The following is a 21,395-nucleotide window of genomic DNA, read 5'->3' as shown; positions in this document are numbered from 1 at the left end:
AAGCATAGAACAATGAACCTACAAGGCAGGTAGTGCCATTTCAATATCATCCACTTTATTGTGTTTTCACACCATTGCAACTATGCGTAACCCTTAACTAAGCATACTTGTATCTAAGCATTTCTAAATCCTTTAATAGGGTACCTCTGAAAAGGAGTGTTGTAAATCCTCTAGCAAGGTAGCTTCATCAAGCTGATTGTAATCTTAATAGCTTACTAGCATACTTGAAAAGATGAGTTCTCAGAAAGGAACAATTGTTGCTCCTAATAGAGCAATCATTTAACTGTAGCAAAAGGCTAGTGGGTATATTACTCCCACCGTGGTTTTCACCCTCACACCGAGGGTTTACACGTGAAAAATCATCATGTCGTTGATGTATGTCTTCTTGTGCGAGCTTGCATGGTGTTACTTTGTTGCATTTATCATTACTTCTCTGTTAAATAAAATGGTGTGCAAGTTATTTTAAGTATTAGTAAAGGTAACCGGTTTTAACAGCAAAAACGTCAAACAATAGGAAAGCCTGTTCTAATTTCAGAAAAAAAGAGAGAGCTTGAAAGTGCCTTAAATAAATGAATGATCTAAAATCTATTGTAAAATGTTGTAGAACATTTTACAGGTGCAACTTAAAAAACTCTAAAGCAAGTGCCACTTAAAAAACTCTAAAATAAGTGCCACTTAAAAAAACTCTAAAACATTTTTCAATTTATAATGTACAGTGGCAACCTAAAAACTCTAAAACAAGTGCCATGAACCCAACCTGTCCAAGGTCAACAGCAGGATTCAGACTTCTTCCACAGTCATAAATGATATCTGTTTGAAGTATTGTAGTTGCTCCCGAAAGAAGGTCTATCTCAACCTGTGACATGAATTTGGCATGATTCTCCTCTAAACTGACTATAATGATATAATCCCAGATCATTAGCATCCTTACCTCACTTGCTGCTGCACCATAATTGAGATATTTTGAAGAATTTGAATCGGGAACCCAGTAAATTTGTGCAGAAAGATCCACTGATTGCACTAGAGCCTAAGAACAAAAAACAAGTCAGTGTTTCAGCTGCACACAATTATTTGAGGAAGTTCAAATTATTCATCAAAAAATACAAAAGTGCCAATACTAATGCTACTAACATTTTCACCCCATTCTTACTACAACTATTGAGACTAATCAAATTATCTCGTCTTTACTTCACAATATATCAGAGCAATTTTGTTTCTTGTGTTTGAATAGTTTGTCTTCATCACACATAACCACTTATAGTTAAATACTTTCACATTGCTATTATTTTACTTTGTTTCTGTTTCAATTATATTACTTACCATGTGCCAAACTGGATCTTGCCTTTACTTCTTCCAAAATAAGACTTTGACAGATTCCTTACAACTCCTTAATAAATAAGAAGTTGCTTTTGACTAAAACAAAATTGTGATAATGTCAGATAGATCAATTTAAAAACATTTAATATTGTTTTGGATTATTTTTTAAATACGCATTGCCTTAGACTACAATCTTTACTGGATAATGATAAAACAATTATTGATGAAATATTAAATTAAAAAAAACCTCCCACAGATCACTCACAAAAAGCTGGGAGATTTGCAAGCTTCTATAAAGATGCAAAGGAGTTTAGAAGCGCAGTCGAATTACCAGTCTGAGAGGGACTAATGATAAACAAAACGAAAAATAGAAGTCAATAAGCAGACGTATAAGCTGATTAAATTTATATCTTAAAGAATTCAAGTAGGGCTATCTTCAAGTATTTCTCCAATTGAACGCAAAGTTGCAATTTGTTATTCTTGAGACTTCCTTGTGCATTGAAGGTCTTGTTAGTGATTTTTCTTGCTACCTTCAATCCTAAGAGAAAACATAAGACCTAGATTGAAGACAAGAAAATGCGACTCAACAAAGCATAAAACCCTTCTTCACTTTAAGCTCCACTAGACTTGAACGGTATTCCTATAACATAAATCTGCACATTTAATAAACCTTATATACACAACACATAACAATGGATGATTCTCAGATAAACAAAACCAAAAATACAAATCAATACACAGAAGTATAAGCTGATTATATGAGATATCTTAAGGAATTCAAGTTGGTAATATCTTCATGTATTTCACCAGTTGAATGCAAAGTGATATTTTCAACTAGGGCCAGTCTTGGGTCTTCTTTGTGCATTGAAGGTCTTGTTAGCGATTTTTCTTGCGTTCAATCCTAAGAGAAAACATAAGAACTTGATCATGGGACTTAAAAACTAGAACACATATTCAGCACTATCTATAGATTGAACATAAAAATGCAACTCAACAAAGCATAAACCCTTTGTAACTTCAAGCTCCACTAGACTTAGGAGGGTATTCATATAACATAAATCTGCACATTTAATAAACCTTAGGTACACAACACATAGCAATGGATGATTCTCAGATCAATGTAGTGAGAATCAATAACACCATATTGATACACAATCTCACCATAGCTTCCAATCTTCTCTAAGAATGGAAATAATTTACTATAATACTAACAACAAAAGATAGATTGATTTCAAACTTACGAATACTTTGCTCTCAAAACAAAATTTAGACCAGTGCCTAACTTATAGGGCTATAGAGTCAGAAACTATGTTAATGTTATAATTATGTCGGATAAATTACATTATATATATGAAATATATAATATATGACAAATATTATATATGGAATAATTAACTTATACTAAGAGTGATATAGATATATATTTTATATAATCATTATAATATATTGAGGGCATATTAATTGTGTTATAACTATAACTAATGTAAGTTAATATATTAAAGAGACATGTCTCTTCAAGAGGCATGCCTCTTTATATCACATATATATCATTTGTATAGTAACTTGCAAATCACATAAAATATCCAGAAGTGCTAGTACAAGTTACAGAACAAATTAATCTAACCTATTTCATCAACATGGTATCAGAGTACGTTTCAATCCTAGGACGTGTGAAGTATATAATTTAAGATAATTTCAGTTCTGAACATTTTACCTAATTTGGATAATCAAAGACAATTTTTATTCGGAGTTTGAAATTGTCAACGTCAAACTAGTTTTGCAGATGAGAATAAAGCTTATTAATAAATGTTAGTAATGATGTGTTTCCACTAAATTTCTCCAATGAAATAATCGGCCAAGGTTCAGAATAAGAGCAGATAAACAATCAATCAAGTACCATTCAGGATGCCCTCTACATTGGACTCAACATGGACACACACATATCACTTTACTATCTTATTTATTGCAGAACACTCATAGTTCATTCCCTTCTGGTTCTAAATTGGCAAACCAGAGACACCAGGAAAACTGCCTAAGGATATGTCAAGAGTTCCCCATTAGATTTTGTGAGCACTCAAGGTTGGCACCATGATGATAATTATTGCTAGTGGATGATCAGCACAGGGCACCACAGTGATAGTTGTTGCTAGCAGATTATTATTGCTTCTAGCATATCGTTATTACGAGTCTCTAGCGGATGATCAATATGGCACACAAGATGATCTTTAAAGGTCAAATAAGCTGATGCACTAGAGTAAGTTCGTTGATAACATTCTATCTTGTTCCCAAATGCATGGTTACCTGCGACAAATACTATAGCAAAGATATATTGTGAGTACCATAGATTGCTTAATGTTTATGATGCAAAGTAACAAAACGGGAAAGGAAAATCATTAAAACAGAGGAGATTTTCTTTATATTTGATGGCCATTGATTAGTGGAGATTGTGGTATGCAGAAAATATGATCAGGATATATTTTGTATAGCCGAGAATAATTTGCGACTGGACACCTAATCCGAACATTTTTTTGTGAATGGCTACTGATTTGAAATCATCAAATCTCATATGCACTTTGATAAAATATATATATACATACAGATGGTGGCCATGGATGTCATGAAATGGAGAAGAGCTTCTGATTATTGTCATGAAAAATCCTTCAAATGTGAGCCAACATGAGTATTGTAAAAATTGCAGATGATCCTGAAAAAGAGAGTTTGGATGTGGTTGGAATGGGAATAAAACCTACTGATTAAAACCAGTCCATGTCTTAATATAAAGTTTGGTATCCATAGAAATGGTTGTGTTGGTTGTTGTTAAGCTTGGTATCATTACATCAGTATGGTAGATGTATTTGAATGTTATGATGTCTAAACAGAATTGGAATTTATTCCAACCTGCCAGCATGCTTTCCATGTGTCTCAGCAATATATAAGGACATAAGTCAAAGTCGTGTGTGTTTCTGTAAATGGGCAACCTAATAGAAACTATAATTACTGCTGTGGATGAGTTCATCAGCCAGGAAGTTGCTCCATATAGGTGCCCACTCTAAACCACTATTGAGATGATGGATTACAGCAATGCATAATGTGATGTTAAGATATGGAGAAGATGTTAAGATAATGGATAGAGAAAAATACATAACTACATATGGCTCAAAGTAAAATGCTTGGTTGCTATTGAGATCAATGAAATTCTTACTATAAAGGGTTCTTCCAATGAGAGGGAGCAGACTGTGATGAGATTTTGTGCAAATATCAAAATGGTCAGTTTGTTCCTTGGAAGATGTAATAAGAAATTATGAGGCTGTCATACATGTACACCCACCTTCAGTGATACCGATCAGTGATTCAATGAATGCCATGATGAGAGAAGTGCCATAAGATGCTTCATTTCTAAGGCATCTAGAGTGTTATGGTGGACTTAGGAAGCAACCCTTGTGGAATATCATGATAATGTAGGAGGTTCCAAGTTTGAGATGTCTTTCAAATTTGACTATGCTTAAGCTATAAAAATATGTTACATGTGAACCGCCAAATCTTACATTTTGGAGGACAAAGTTCAAAAGTTCCTCCCATTTATCAGAAGTTGTGAGAGATTAGTGGTTTTTCATCAAATCCACATTAATGATGTGAAAGGGCTTCTATAGAGGAAGGCTGCTCTTTATTACAAGAATTTAAACCAAGTTGCTTTGCCACAATTGATGTAATGTAAAATTATTTGACGATGTAAGAGTGGGAATTTTACATTGTGAGGGCAATATAAACCAATGTTCCATTCCCATTGTTATATATATATATATATATATATATATATATATATATATATATATATATATATATATATATATATATATATAAACCAATGTTTCATTCTCATTGTTTGACAAATGATTATACAGAGGCATTTTCTGACTAGATGGATATGGACCTTCATGTGCAAATAAGTATTTCTCATCTTTCAGTATTACACTTATCTACTCTTTGTAGTCCCTCTCTTATTTCTACTTCTATATGTGATATAAAGAGTCATTTGCCTTAATCTTTTCCTTTGTCTCTGAGGATGTCCTTGCAAGAAAGAAGATTGGAACATTAGGCATGCTACCAATATTGTACAAACTCAATCTTTATGATAGTAGTTCCAAAGAAGCTATGATTCATTAATCATCTGATGATTATGTTGAATAATGTGAGGCTCTTGAAGAAAATATCCTTGATGATTATGATTATGAGAGGGAGTCTAATAGTTCATTAGAGGTAGCCTTGGAGAAAGAGAGTGAGCAAAAAATAAATGCTTCAATCAAACTTTTGATGATCTTGGTTCAGAAGGAATAGACCTTGTTGATGGATTCTCCACTAGTTAGAAACTATAACAGCTAAAGGATTATGATTCATTGGATAAAATCTCATGTATGTAGGCTAGAAGGCCTTATGCTATCAGGATGCCCATTGAACTAGGGAAGCATGACATGACTTGCTACCAAGAGGTTAGAAGGATGAAGTCTAATACTTCATAGGAAAGCACCTTGTGTAAGAGGTCAAAAAAGTTGATATCAAACTAAGAGGGAGAAACCTTATTCTCTAATATGTTTTATGGTGAATGTTGTGACAACACCACATGATAGTATTCATGGAGACTTCATGCGAACTTTTGATGTCATACATGTATGAGCCTATCCCCTATGTACATCATGAAGAAGTGATGACTTCTAAATGATTATCACTTGTATTAGGATAAGTTATTGAAAGGTGATGACCTTACAATAACTTGTATCATGATATACATTTTGTGTAAATGTTGAAATAAATCATGAAAGGCTTTATCTTATAAATCAACAACTAGGTGTTAGATGTTATTAATTTAACTATCTACAAATTGTTTGTATAGATATATTTTTGGTACTTGGTGAATATCTTGCCTTGATATTATGATAGGCCATTACCACATTGAGTATTTGGTGAATACTCAAAGTACCTGGTGAATATCATTTGATTGATATTCTAATAGGCCAATGCTCATGTTACCTAATATGATATCAAATGGTAATTGGTGAATATCATATGTTGATATTTTGATAGGCCAATACTTATATGATATCATATATTGGAAATCTTTTGATCAAAGATTTTCTATATGTATTTTTGAAATATTACCTATGGTGTAATATCTATGTGTTTTATACTTCTTCATTAAGAGGGAGTGTTAATGTTATAATTATGTTGGATAAATTATATTATATATATATGAGATATATAATATATGACAAATATTATATATGGAATAATTAACTTATATTAAGAGTGATATATATATAATCATTACAATATATTGAGGGTATATTAATTGTGTTATAACTATAACTAATGTAAGTTAATATATTAAAGAGACGTGTCTCTTCAAGAGGCATGCCTCTTTATATCACATATATATTCATTCATAAAGTCACATAAAATATCCACAAGTGCTATTACAAGTTACAGAACAAATTAATCTATCATATTTCATGAACAAATTATAAGACTCATTTGATTTTATGATCAATCTCTCACAACAACACAGGATTGAAATTACCGTTAATGCCTAGCATATGTATTAACCAACATTTCCACATTCTAAATTCATTAGATTTACACCATATATCCACATTTCACATTCATCATTTCAAGCACAGTTAATTCCTTCTTTGAAAGAATGTGTAGAGATGATAAAAACATATCTGCATGACAAAAATATGAACAAAAATATACTTTATATTCTAGAAATAGTGGATAGCATTGTTGTTTACACATTATCAAGAAGAACCCACTTGTGCTCTATCAGTGAGATTGCAGAGAATTGGCAATGTTAGCTATCCACTTTAATATACAAAGGAGAAACTATTACATCATACTTCATGAGAATAACAGAGTTAAGAGATCATCTATCCACTATTGGCCACATAATTGACAACAAGAAATTAACAATAATGGCTCTCAATGGAATTCCTACATCTTGGGAGTCTTTTATACAAGGGATAAGTGTTTGATGTAAACTTCCTAAGTTTGATTGTTTAAAAACTGATTGCATGCAAGAAGAGTCCAGGCTCATTACTAGAGGAATTGGGCTAAACTCTCAAAATGAAGATATTCAAGTCCTAAACTCTCACTCTCACAAGAAAGGAGAGAGAAAGGAAAGGGTTCAAGTGGAAAGAGCCCATTCAAAAGGAGGAACCTATCTAAAGTACAATGCTTTAGATGTGACAAATCTGGCCATCTTGCAATGAAGTCCTTATGAGATTTAAAGAATTCAAAGCTCTACTTGAAAATATATCAAGTAACAGAATCAAAATCCTAAGTTCATATAATGGGGGAGACAGGGGGAAATATGTCTCTTATAACTTCAAAACCTTTTGTAATAATGTTGGGATTAAATGGGAGTTTACTGTTCTTTACAACCCTTAACAAAATTGGGTAGCAGAATGGAAAAATAGAACAATTGTTGAAGCAACCAAAGCCATGATGCATGATCAAAACCTTAATACCTCCCTTCAAGCTTAAGCTGCTAGTAATGTTGTTTACATTCAAAATAGATGTCCTCACTCCCATTTGAACAACAAAACGCATGAAGAAGCATTTACAAAAATAAAACCTGATATAAGCCACTTCAGAATCTTTGGTTGTCTCATTTATATTCATATACCCCAAGAAAAGAGATCCAAACTAGAACCCTCAAGGAAAAGGGGAATATTTGTTGGCTACAATGAAACATCTAAAGCCTATAGGACTTAGATCCATAGACAAAAATTAATTAAGCTAAGAAAATATGCAATTTTTGAAGATGATGTTGCATTTAAAAGATCCAAAGATACTCATGAAATGGATATTGAAAATCAAGAACCTCCTCAAAATATGGAAGAGGATTACACTTATGAGATTTAGAGGGAGATTCATGAACAAATGGGAGATGATAGTCGAAATGAAACTATGGATTCCACTGATGAGCCTAGAAACACTATGGTAAATTGCAAGATTTGTTGCCAAAGGCTTTTTTCAAAAGGAAGGAATTGATTACGAAGAAACTTTTGTTCCAGTTGCTCGATGTACCACCGTCATGACCATGATTGTTATTGTTGCATCAAAAGGATGGAAGATTCATCAAATGGATGTGAAGACTACTTTTCTTATTGCTAAAATAGAAGAGGAAGTTTACCTTTAGCAACATGAAGGATTTGTGGTTCATACTAATGGTTCTCATATATGCAAAGAAAGCCCTATATGGTCTTAAACAAGCTCCTCGAGCTTGGGATGAGAGGATAGACAACTATCTTTCAGGACTAGGGTTTTCCAAAAATGACGCAAATCCGAAGCTTCACTCCAAGGTTAATGGTGACATGTTCATTCTTATTCTTTATGTTGATGACTTATTGATTATAGGAGAAGACCATCTCATCATCAAGGGTAAACAAGATCTAGCATCTAAATTTGAAATGAAGGACTTGGATCTTCTACACTATTTTCTTGGTTTAGAAGTATGGCAACAAAATGATGGTATTATCCTAAATCAAGGAAAATACACTATCGATATTTTGGTAAGGTTCAAAATGATGAACTGCAAACCAATGCCTACACCTATGGAGACAATTCTACATAAGTTAAAAGAAGCAACAACTAACTCAGAAACAACAGATTCCACTATCTTCCAGCTGATGATTGAATCTTTGATGTACTTGGTCAACACCAGACCAGTTATTTGTTATGTAACAAATGAACTTAGTCAGTTCGTGTGTGAACCAAGATAGTTACATTTAGTTGCTTTAAACACATTTTGAGATATTTACGTGGCACAATTGGATATGGCTTAAGCTATAACAATGACTTAAATCTACATGGATATACTGACTTAGATTGGGCAAAGAGCATGTAATGTTCTAGACCACCGAATTGCCCTTCAGATGAGACCGTACGGATGAGAGTCAGTGTACGGCGTACGGCACAGACTGTAAGGAGGGAATTGCTATGATACCGTACGGGTGGGATTTATGTACAGTGGTGTTTGAAGAAGGCATACGGTGCATGGCACAGTAACCGTACAGTAAAGGAAGGTGGGTCCGTACGGTGGCAACAAACTATCGTATGATGGTGGTAGCAGTCTGTACGGTGTCCTAGCAAACCGTACAGTCTTTCCAGCATGCAGTAAGGTGGTAAATTGGGTTCATACGAAACGGTAGGAGTATGTACGGTGGCAAGGAAAGGCAAGACGGCTAGTGTAGGCGACCATATGTTGATTCAAATGGGAATTTCAGAGCCGTACAGATGGATGGGAGGTGAGGGAAGATAGTACGGAGGGATGGATGGGTGTAGCACGGAAACTCAATGTTGCACGGATACAGAATATTATCAAATCAATGGCAATCACTGCAAACACTAAACACTGCCTAAACAAGTATGAAGAATATTCACCAGTTGATAAGTAGTTTGCATATAATGAAAGCACTCCAATTTTCCAGATACACACCGAAATCAAACACCAACAGAATAGGGTGACGGTTGAATCCCACTAGAACCGTGCAAGCCAAATAGGGAAGGTCTTTCACTTCCGAAATGGTGAACAATGCCAAACTCCAACAGGAATCCGCAATACAAAGAGATATAAAATCCAAAGCATGCCTACAAACTACTATGAGCCGTGCTTAAATACCCGTCGCAAAAAACTTTTCGAGGGTGTACAAAGTTAGCTGACGGTGACACAAACTACAAAAACAAAACAAAATAAAATGGGTCCAAGATAAAAGAAATCAATTGGCCCGTTACAAAGATTAAATTATTTATTTTATAATGGGGACATTACAGAGCATAGTTTATCTTAAGAGCGCCTGAGAATGTTGCTTCAGTCTAGGATCAATGATGATCTCCTGGTTTAGTAGGAAGCAATCTTTAGTAGCACAAATTTTCACAAAAGACGAATGCATTGCAACATCTATAGGAGCTCGAGAAGCTATATGGTTAAGAAACTACTTGTGGGGTTGTTTGGATAATCCTTACCCCCCCACTATCATTCACTGTGACAACCAGAGTTGCATAAAGCTTTTTGTGAATCATGTATTTCATGAATGTCTAAACACATTGAGATCTCCTACCATTATGTTAGATACATGGTGGAGAGAAATGTTATCCGAGAAACATTAGTACAAATGAGAAAACTATTGATATTCTAACCAAGCCTCTCTCAAAGATAAAAGAGGATCACTTGGTAAGTTTGGTATGGTAAAAATGTAAATTTTTCATTAGAGGTTGAGTCTCAATAAATTTATTGTATTAATACTTGTGAAAGATGTTTAATGTGTAAACTCTTTTGTCATGTGAATTATTACATGAACTTGCGGAAACATCTTGAAAGGCAACAATCATTCAATGATGTTTACTTATCATGGTTACTATTGTAAAGCGATGACCTTAACATAGTTTAACCTACTATCAGGATGAGGATCATATAAATGAAATATGTGGACATGTCATGATAGTTCATATCTCTTATGTGATATTAACTAAGCAGTGTATAACCAAAATGAGTTATATTACTGAGATACATCATCGTGGATGTTATGAGATATAGCATCTATGGATATCTTCGTTGGTAGGCATCATGAAACTTGATGCCAGTGCACATAGCAAAAAAGATACGAGTGTTGGTGAATATCATGTGACTTGATATTCGTGGACATGCCATACTCCTGACATTACTGTAACGTAACATCGATTATGGTGGATGTCATTTTGATATCCATGGATATGCCATAATTTTGGATATCACATTGAGGTGATATTATACTCCCACAATACATGAGCTTATTGTAGTCTCATCTAGATAGATATTATCCTCCCTAGCTAAGAGGGAGTGTTAATGATTTGTAGGTTCGGTTGGATAAGTCCAATCGATAAAATCAAATGCTTAAGTGGTCTATCAGCCTTGAGCATTTGATATTTATCCTCTCTTTATATTATTGTTATGAGTATTACTAAATGTAATATATAATTAATATTTATTAGATTGTCATATATATATATATATATATATATATATATATATAAACATTAACTATATAATAATATTCACAACTTATGTCGATATTATGTATCAAAAAAATTATATTATTGCGATTGATAATAACATGAGATATCCTCTATATGAAGAAGTCGATCAAATAACAAAACAATTAAATTGAATGAGTATCGACTAATAAGATACTGATAGAAATTATTTGTGTCCTCTGTGCTATCATTGTTGATGACAAAGTCAACAACCATTGAATGAGTATGGTATCGACTACAAGTTGATCATTAACAAATTATTAAGGATACACTTAGTCATTATGGAACGACAAATCAAAATGTTGATTAGTATTGTGTTGGGGCATGTCTCACATAGAGCCATGTCCCTATGTGAACCAAGTTCACGTAGAGACATGCCTCTACATGAGAGTATATATATTGATCTGAAATGTATCTTGGAACACATAGAAATCAACAAGTGTTAATACAAGTTACAGAAGAGATATATTTCATACCTTCTCAAGTGGAAAGCAATATACCATACCTGCTGCAACATTGTTCTCTCATATGGATCTGCACCATCACATAAATATTCACTTTAGTTTTAAAGAGACTAAAGTATCTCATCAAAGGCTACTATAGTTTTGTTGTCCTGCATTTTGTCACCACAAAATGTAGGTACAGTACGAAACTTTTCAACACAGTTTCACATTCCTCTGAGTTTAGTTCATTATTTAATTGGTTAGTATTGATCAATCAATCGACCCCAATTGATATAATGATTTCTCTTACCGAAGGCTTTCATCAAGTATTTTTAGTTTTTCTATTTGTTGAGTCTATGCTTAATTTTTGAAGCCTTCAAAGTCCTTTTTCTCATTTTTTAGTGCACGTTTGTTATCTTTTGGTCTTTTGTCTTTGCTCAAATCATTGCTTCCAATTTTCCCTTCGATTCAATCTATCATAGGGCTTAATTAGAGTTAGCAATAAAAAGATATGATCATTTTAGTGCCCAAAAAGTGGACTCTCTAGGTGCAATAGCATGATTTAAAAAATCATGTTATATTTTAATGTTGACATTCACTTTTTGAAAAATATAACTTAAAATCACTTTATGTTATGTTTTTAAGTTACTTTATCACTTAAGTGATTATAGCGCACTTTATGTTATATTTTCATGTTGAGTTGCTTTTTAAATTGTAATATCCCTTCAAAAATATTATATTGAAAATAAACATATATTATATTAATTATTCTATGTTAATTCCAATTCTTAATTAATTAATATAAAATGAATAATAATCTGTGAAACTATTTCATAAAAGTCATTGTTAAATAAACAAATAAGTGGTTTGTGGAATTCAGTTACACACGGGAATGATGGAATTGCACCTTTAAAAGCACCAAGTTGAGATTGTAGGGATCATCGAAGGCTGGAATTATATAAGTTGAATAGTTTGAGTATTGAATAAACAAAATGCTTTCCTTTCGTTAGTAATCGTGGATTCTAACCTAGTGGAGAATTGGCGTGAATGAGAAGAATTTCTATTAATAAGTTGGAATCGATAGAAATCAAGTCCTTTCGTCAGGGAAACCAACCTGACCTGGTGGAAGCATAGGAAATAAAAAAAATTATAGAGATTGATTCATCAGTCGGTGGCAAACAATCACGAAGGATTCCTTTCATTGGGTGACATCTCACTTAGTGCAAGTAATTCGTAGGCCATTAGTCCATTGGAATACAAGTTCTGACGGAAGAGGAGATATCATATGCAAGAAAACAATGAAGATATAATTCATCCCGTACATTATTATCGTACCAAGGGAAGATAAGTACCATTCTATTCTATTGGGAGGCTTATTTGCACAAAATAACTTGTCCTATTAGGTAGCACTCTACCCCATTAGAAGAAGACAAATATTGTCTTATTAGACGACACTTGAAATTGGCTTAAAATAAACTCGTCTTATACGGCTTTTCAACCACACCAGCGTGGAGATCATTATCGAGTGTGATAGTCGTTTATTGGACGAGAGATAGAGAAACTAGGTGTGACAGCCTCACGATACACTATCAGCCACAAGACAAAATTCCAGTGGTTTCAAAGATATGATAGGTTCTCCAGAAATCATACTTCTCAATGGGGGCGAATAGACTTCCAAGTGCAATAGTGAACTTTAAATTATTCGCTAACTATCTTTGAATGAGAAATTAAGATGCTCTTTACATTTCTATTAAATAGTGAGAATTCGCATATATGGTTTTGTTATTTAGCACTAAATGGAAACGAGACTATTTTATGTTGTTAACACTGTAAATACAAATAATGACCTACAATCATTTTAAAGGAAGTGTGGTACTTGGATAGTTAAAGAATTCTTCAAATTAGTTGGAATTTTACATAAATTTTTCACTTAAGTGACTTTATTAACTATATAGTTTGATTTAAATTTTTGAGTTACTTCACCTTTTAATTTAAAACATCTAAGTAAATATTACTTTTTGAATGATATTTGCAAATATTTATTAAATTATATAGTGTAAATATTATTTTTGACCCAATTAAGTGATATTTCCTCAAAAATCAATTAGACATGTGCTTAATTTATCATTTAAGTTGTGCAATACATGTCTTTCAACCCAATTACAGGTAAATATGCATATGCATCTAGAGACCACACTTTGCACTAGAGAGGCATTGTACATGTTTTTAAAATGTGTAATGATCATCCTAGAATGAGTTTTGCATGTTTTTAGAATATGCAATGACCTCCAAAGAGAGAGTTTTATTCAAAGCTTTGATTGTAAGCAATTGTGATAGAGTAAATTAGAAGCTTTGACTGTAGTTTGTGCCTATTATCCTTGATTCATGTTATATTGTGTGTTCAGTAATAGAGCATAGTGAGTTAAGAAGCAATCGAAGCCGAAGCTTTGACTGGAAGTGATTGTGGTGATACATAGAATAGGAGCTTTGACTGCAGCTTGTATTACCATCTCAAGTTCACGAAAAATAGTTAGAATTCCCTATTTTTGGAAGTCTTTGTGCCCCAATGGTAGAGGTTATTCTTATAGCATAGATTAAGACCGGACTTAGAGCCAAATCGATACACTTTCAGCTATCCTTTGAGTTAGTGTTGGTTTACCGGTATCACCGTTTACAACTTTAGATAGAACTGTAGTGAGAGGTTTCATCTTTCCCATTACTAGCTCCACGACTAAGTGGATTCTTTTCTAAAGGTTAAGAGGAGAGAATATTGGTAATACCCTTTCAAAATCTCTCAACTTATTGCTTACATTGAGTTGATCCAAGGAAAGGTGAGAAGGGGGAGCCTCCCTTCAAGGTAGGAGAGACATCGTCTACACACTGTGGCTGGTCATCCTATTTTGTGGCTAGATTTTAATCAAAACTAACGGTTGCAAAATATCCACCCAACAAGTTTCATCATTAGGAATTGGGCTCATCATACATTTAGGAAACAATAAATAAAATTAAAATTCTTCAGTCCTAAATCTGATCTATAGTTAACAGCACATTGATATGCATTGACAAACGCTGTTTATGGAATAGTGGTAATTTGAACATCTTACATTTACCTTCGGAGACTGCACTAGCTTGATTGATGTTGATGGTTGAACTAAGTAGTAGCATCACAAAGACATCCAAATTTCTTGCATTCTATGAGTAGATTGGTATTCTAAACCCTTTCCCTTGCATGTTTGTTGGTTGGATGAAGTTAAAGTCAAGTTGGTATCCATTGATTGAACAACATAAGTCACTTAGTGAGAACTAGCATATCAAATCATAAAAATAAGTGCAAGTCCATAGTAAGGAGCCTTGGGGTACTTCATTTGATCACACATTCCAAACACATTGTTTAGCGCATGAGCTTCCTTATTCAAGATAGAGTTAGAGATTTGGTGTTTCATCCTGAAATTCTAAGCATTCGATTTTGCATGCTATAGTGAACAAAACTCATACCAACACATCCTATGCTATCAGACAGGGCAAAATTTTGCAAAAGGTGGTTTCAATGACTCAAACTGGCTTTATCAAGAGCAAGTATATTCTAGAGAAATTTACCACTAGCTTTGAGGGTGTGCACTGGGTTAACTATTGTAAGCATAATGTTTCAATGATTCTATTAGAGTTTGAAAAGGCTTATGACAATATTGAATGGCCTTTTGTGATTGAAATGCAAAAGGATCACCGCTCCCAGCTTCCTTTGAAGTTCTATGGATGAATTATATTATTTAAAGATTCTCCTACTCCAGTTATATTAATAGTAATCATATTATCATACTAACACATCGAGTTACAAAGACCAATACGACAAGGATGTCCTATTGCCCTTGCTCTTTTGTTTTAACTACTGATGTTTTACCATGTGTTGAAAACTTCTCTGATCAGTCGCCCTGTTTGTGGAAGTAGGCTCCCTTAAAATAATGAGAAATTATTAAATGCCTAGTTTGCAGATAATACAACTCTTTCGTGGAGATAACTAGAAGCAATTTTCAAAATATCTTGCATAGACTTGAGATTTTTCACTTGGCTTCTAGTGCAAAAATCTCTAGTATGAAGTCCTCTCCCTGATTGTAATAAGGATCCACCTGAGTGGTTGAAAGACTAGGGCTAACAATGGTTGGACTCTAATAAGGCTATAAGATGTCTTGGTAATCCGTTTGCTATTTGTCCCTATCTTAAGGAAATGTGGGATCGACTATTTGCAAAAGTTGAGTAAAAAAAAACCACAATAGCAGACTCATCTTCTTTCACTAGTTGCTAGGACTCAGAAGGTTCAAAAAGTTTTAGCCTTTCATGTTGTTTTTATCTTGTCCACTTGGTTGTTTGCCATTGTTATTTCAAAAAGTTACCTAAGATTCTTAGGGACTTTCTCTAGTTTGATGGTTTGGGCAAGGGTAAGAGAGATGTTATTAACTAGAGGTGACACTACTTGCCCAAATGCTTATGTGGCCTAGGGCTTGAGTACCCAAGGATCCAAGGGATCACTCTAGCAATCAAATGGAATGTTAAAGCTTGTGTTGGTGTTGAACCGTGGAAGATCCTTATTAGAAATAACTCTGCTCTAACTAAACCAAAAGAGGTAAATCTTGGGATGAACTCCATATGAATGATATCTTGTTTGGTAACTTTGACATAAAGGTCTTCGAATCACAAGTGTTTAACAACATTTGTTAAACTTGGAAAAAAGTAAGACATCTAATGTACAATTATAAGGGCTTGTCCTCTTCTTTGAAAGCCTATGCTGAAAATATAGCTATTTGATGGAGCTTGGTATGTAAGGATAAACCACTTTTCCTCACCCAAGGGTGCTCAACAAAAGTTTGGGCATCCAAAGGGATTGTTGTTTCCCAGGATATTTTTGTTAGCAATGAACACATAAAATGGGACCAATTGAGAAGGCAACAAGCCTCCCTAAGTCTCAAAAGAGACCTATTCTGTACCAAAAAATGCTTCTAGTTGCATGGGTCCTACTTATGCTTTGTGCAAAGATTCTAAAGTGCGCAATAGCATTACTTGGAAGGATGGTATTATTTTAATTTTTTTATCAAATTACTGTCAAGAAAATCTATTCTATGCTAACTAATACAAGAGTTGTTATTGATTGGAATAATAATTGTTGGAACTTATCTTGGGCCAAATTGGGAGAGTAAAGAAGAGCTAGCTTTAGATGGTTTCTTCTAATTAGAAAACTAGTTGTTGGTCATGAGTTAAATGTCATTGGTATCCCTGCCAGTGTCTTTGATCTATGTAATATTGTTAAGAACTTTGAGCACTTGTTCTTTGATTGCCATTATGCATTCTCTCTTTGGTCTTTGTTTTATTTGGTCTGAAATTCTCACAAGATATGTTAGATATTTTTATGTTGAAATTAATGTTTTTTCACTTGTCTCAACTGATGAAACTTTTGGTTTACCTGGAATAAGAGATGCAAAGAAATATTTCAAGCAAAAAGAAAGTTTTGTACTAAGTTCAAAAAGTGAACTCACCTTTCTTAATGTTGTGTTGTAGGTATTCCAAAGGACAGGTTTATTAGAATAATCTTTATGTTTCTTTTTAATGCTCACTATTGTATCTTATTGTATCTCTATAAATATTAGAATGTTTATAATATTTAGGTGTAGTCTAGAATAGAATGTTTCTATTCTATTCGACTCTCCTCTTTGTATATATAGATCATTTGATCTCTGATTAACAAGTCAAGTATTCTGCCATTTACGTTTGTAACATGGTATCAGAGCAAGGTTGGATTTTTTTTTTGAAAATAATAATTTCTTATTGAAATTATCTGAACGTTATTTTCAAAATTATTCTTTCCCTAAATTCTTTTGCTTCTTTATATCTAGTTCAGGCTAGGGTTTGGGATGAGAAGTATCTGCAAATCGGGTCTGTAAAGCGCAACATCAATCTGCAAATCACTAGTTCCTTGATTGAATCGTGTAGGGTTTGTTACTCACGATTTGCAAACAGCCAATTCTTGACTCGTGTAGGATTTGTTACTAAAGTAATCGGCCTTTGCAACTACAGTAATCACACCTTCTGTCTACAACTTACATGTTTTCTCAAATCGTGTTCTCTACAACTCGCATTTTTTCTAAAGTCACGGTTTGACAAACACAGTGTTTTTAAGGGTGAAATCACAGTTTTTTTTGCTAAAAACTCCTTGCCTATGTTGTCTCTGACAAAAACGCCCCTGTTCTAAACAAAATCAGGCATTTTCAGACTTGCAAACACCATTTTTTTGTTGTTTTGACCTCCATGTCCACCGATTGGTTTTTGGCTCGAAACCCTAATTTGTGGGGTCGGAAAAAGCTTTTGTTTTCAAATCCTTGGTGGGTTTTTTGAGATCTCAAATGGGTTGTCAGATTTTTCTGGGTGCCTCAATTTTTGTGCCTCGATTTTCGAGCCAGTCGATCCAAATTCCAACAACATATTATTTCTAGGTTTTTCAAGCTCTCTTCTAGGTACTTCAATTTTTATGGGTCTTTCATTTTCTCACCTCGAAGTTTGTGCCATTCACATATTATGAGCATCTATATCAATAGCATCAGAAGTCAGACTCGATTAAAAAGCAAGCCAATGTTGCCCAACACTCAAAGCAGAAAGAATCTATCTGCCATGCCTTTATGGCCAGCATACCTACAGATCATGTGAAATCTTCTGCTTGGTACATAGATTTTGGTGCCTCCCAACATTTCAATCATAGGCATGATAGGTTTGTTGAATTCACTCCCTATTCTAACTTAGTAAAATTTGGAGGCGGCGAAGAATACAATATTGTCGACAAGGGCAATGTTCAAATTCAATCCGAAGGAAAAAGACTCATGTTCCTCAATGTATGTTATGTTCCTAGCATGAAACATAATCTTCTGTCTGTTAGTCAAATTATGAAGCACTCCCCTCGGTTGGATGTCATTTTCAGTGAAAATAAGTGTTTGATTATTGATCGTGTTTCTCGCACTACACTTGTTGTCGGTCTTGAGGATCATGGTATTTATAGTCTTGTTGATTCAGGCGATTCCTTTGAGCATGCCTTCATCGCCAAATCATCCGCTCTCAGCAGCCTCTATCATCAGCGATACGGTCACTTGAACATTCAATATCTAGCACAACTTGCTCGGGATAATTTAGTCCATGACCTACTTGATATCCAGACCCAGAACCATCGCGTTTGCAGAGCTTGCCAAGCAGGGAAGCAACATTGGACATCATTTAAGGATGGTGAATCATGGCAGGCATCTAAAGTACTCCAACTGGTCCATGTTGATGTATGCGGTCCTATGAATACTCCTTATGTTACTGGGAACAAGTACTTCTTACTCTTTGTGGATGATTTCAGTCGCAAAATGTGGGTATATTTTCTTAAGCAAAAATCAGATGCTTTTCTTGTATTTCAGCAGTTTAAAGCCCTAGTAGAAAAAGAGTCTAGTTCCCCCATCCGTACTCTTAGGACCAATAATGGGGGAGAATTATGTTTTTCTTTCTCTACCTTCTGTACTACTCATGGCATTAGACATCAATTCACCACACCTCACAACCCTCAGCAAAATGGTGTTGTAGAGTGTCGAAACCGTACCATCACAAAAATGGCTAGGGCTATGCTAGAACATAGAAATGTTCCCAAAAAATATTGGATAGAAGCAGTATCCACAGCTATCTACCTTCTTAACCAGTCACCCACCCTTGCAGTTAACCATAAGACTCCTGAGGAAGCCCGATCTGGTCGCAAACCTAGGATCAACCATTTGAAAGTTTTTAGCTCTCTAGCATATGTATGGATTCCTAATGCCAAATGCACTAAGTTGGATTTCAAAAGCCAGAAACTCATGTTTACAAGATACAATCACACACATAAGGCCTACAGACTGATTGATATGTAAACACTGATTGTTTAATCTCCAGTCGTGCTGTTGTGTTTGATGAGGAACTCGGACCATTTCAGTTCTCTGCCTCCCCGCCGCATTCTGAGATTCAATCTTCAGCAATCTCTGACTTGGGTCCTATTTTATATGAGTCATCTGATGCTACTAAAACACCACCTCAGCCACCTCCAGATAATATAGCTCCTGCTTCTGCTCCTCATCCAACTATTCCGACAACATCTGATATTGGCTCCTCTACTCTTCGGCCAAAAGGGTGAGCTCAAACGATTAGTGATCTTCGTCTTTATGAACTCATGGGGGGTAGAACCTCCAGAAATATGAGCATTCAGCACAACACAGTTAATGTTGCTCTTATGGCCAACATCCATGGTATCCCTAAGCCCCAGACATATGCAGAGGCCAAAGGAATTCCAGAATGGGAATAGGCAATGGATGCTGAGCTTCAGAGTCTTCAAAAGAATAACACCTAGGTTCTTTCAGATCTTCTTCTTGGGAAGAAACCCATTAGCTGTAAATGGATCTATAAGGTCAAGAACCATGCAGATGGTACCTTAGACAAGTACAAAGCCAGAATTGTTGCTCGAGGATTCACCCAGTACAAAGGCATTGACTATGAGGAGACCTTTGCCCCGACAGCCAAGATGAGCACTATTCACCTTCTTGCCATTGCAGCTCAGTATGGTTGGAAAGTTCATCAAATGGATGTGAAGAGTGTTTTTCTCAATGGTGAATTACACGAAGAAGTCTACATTATCCAACCCCTAGGTTTCAAGGTTGCCAGTTCAGAACCAAAAGTATGTAGACTCCAGAAGGCCCACTATGGATGTGAAGAGTGTTTTTCTCAATGGTGAATTATAGGAAGAAGTCTACATTATGCAGCCCCTAGGTTTCAAGGTTACCAGTTCCGAACCAAAAGTATGTAGACTCCAAAAGGCCCTCTATGGTCTTAAACAAGCCCCTTGGGCTTGGTACATAAAGATTGACCAATACTTGGTTGCTCAGGGATTTCAATGTAGCCCGTCAGACAGTAATTTGTATATTAAACACTCTGGTAATGATATTCTTTTTCTTGTTGTCTATGTGGATGATTTGATCATTACTGGGAGTTCAGAACATTTGATTTCAGAAATCAAAGAGGATCTATGCAAAACTTTTGATATGACAGATCTCGGATTGCTTCATTATTGTTTAGGTATTGAGGTTTGGCAGACTAACAACAATATTATTTTGTCTCAGTCCAAGCATGCAAAAATTTGCTTGACAGGTTTCAAATACAGGATTGCAAACCTACCTCCACTCCTATGGAGACTGGTCTGAAATTGTCCGCACAATTTGATTCTCCTCCTATAGATGAAACACTCTTCAGGCAACTAGTAGGTAGTCTCATCTACCTTACTACTACTAGACCTAATCTCAATTTTGCAGTCAGCTACATCTCACGGTCCATGACAAACCCCAAGACTAATCATTGGATTGTAGTGAAACGTGTGTTGCGCTATTTACATGGTACTTCAGATTATGGTCTTCTTTACATAAAGAGAGCTACTCCTCAGCTGAGTGGATTCACCGATTTCGATTGGGCCGGCTCAGTTGATGATAGAAAATCTACTTCTAGCTATGTGTTCAGTATCAAATTTGCAGCAGTTAC

The 21,395-nt window shown here is 34.7% G+C and overlaps 1 protein-coding gene across 2 annotated transcripts in view; it reads right to left on the bottom strand.

The window, feature by feature from the left end:
- Positions 1–21,395, bottom strand: part of LOC149553974 (indole-3-acetaldehyde oxidase-like) — a 234,801-nt gene that overhangs the window by 107,128 nt on the left and 106,278 nt on the right. For both annotated transcript variants that reach the window (XM_089789308.1, XM_089789309.1), the window contains 2 exons: positions 932–1,027; positions 758–856 (listed from right to left, as the gene is read on the bottom strand). In XM_089789308.1, the coding sequence (XP_089645434.1) occupies positions 758–856; positions 932–1,027 (195 nt within the window). The remainder of the gene's footprint in view (positions 1–757; positions 857–931; positions 1,028–21,395) is intronic.

Source organism: Cupressus sempervirens, chromosome 6, assembly GCF_028749045.1.
Source record: "Cupressus sempervirens isolate cs-2001-9-10 chromosome 6, ASM2874904v1, whole genome shotgun sequence".
NCBI lineage: Eukaryota > Viridiplantae > Streptophyta > Pinopsida > Cupressales > Cupressaceae > Cupressus > Cupressus sempervirens.
The sequence above is the reverse complement of the archived record's forward strand: the minus strand, read 5'-3'. Positions and strand labels throughout refer to the sequence as shown.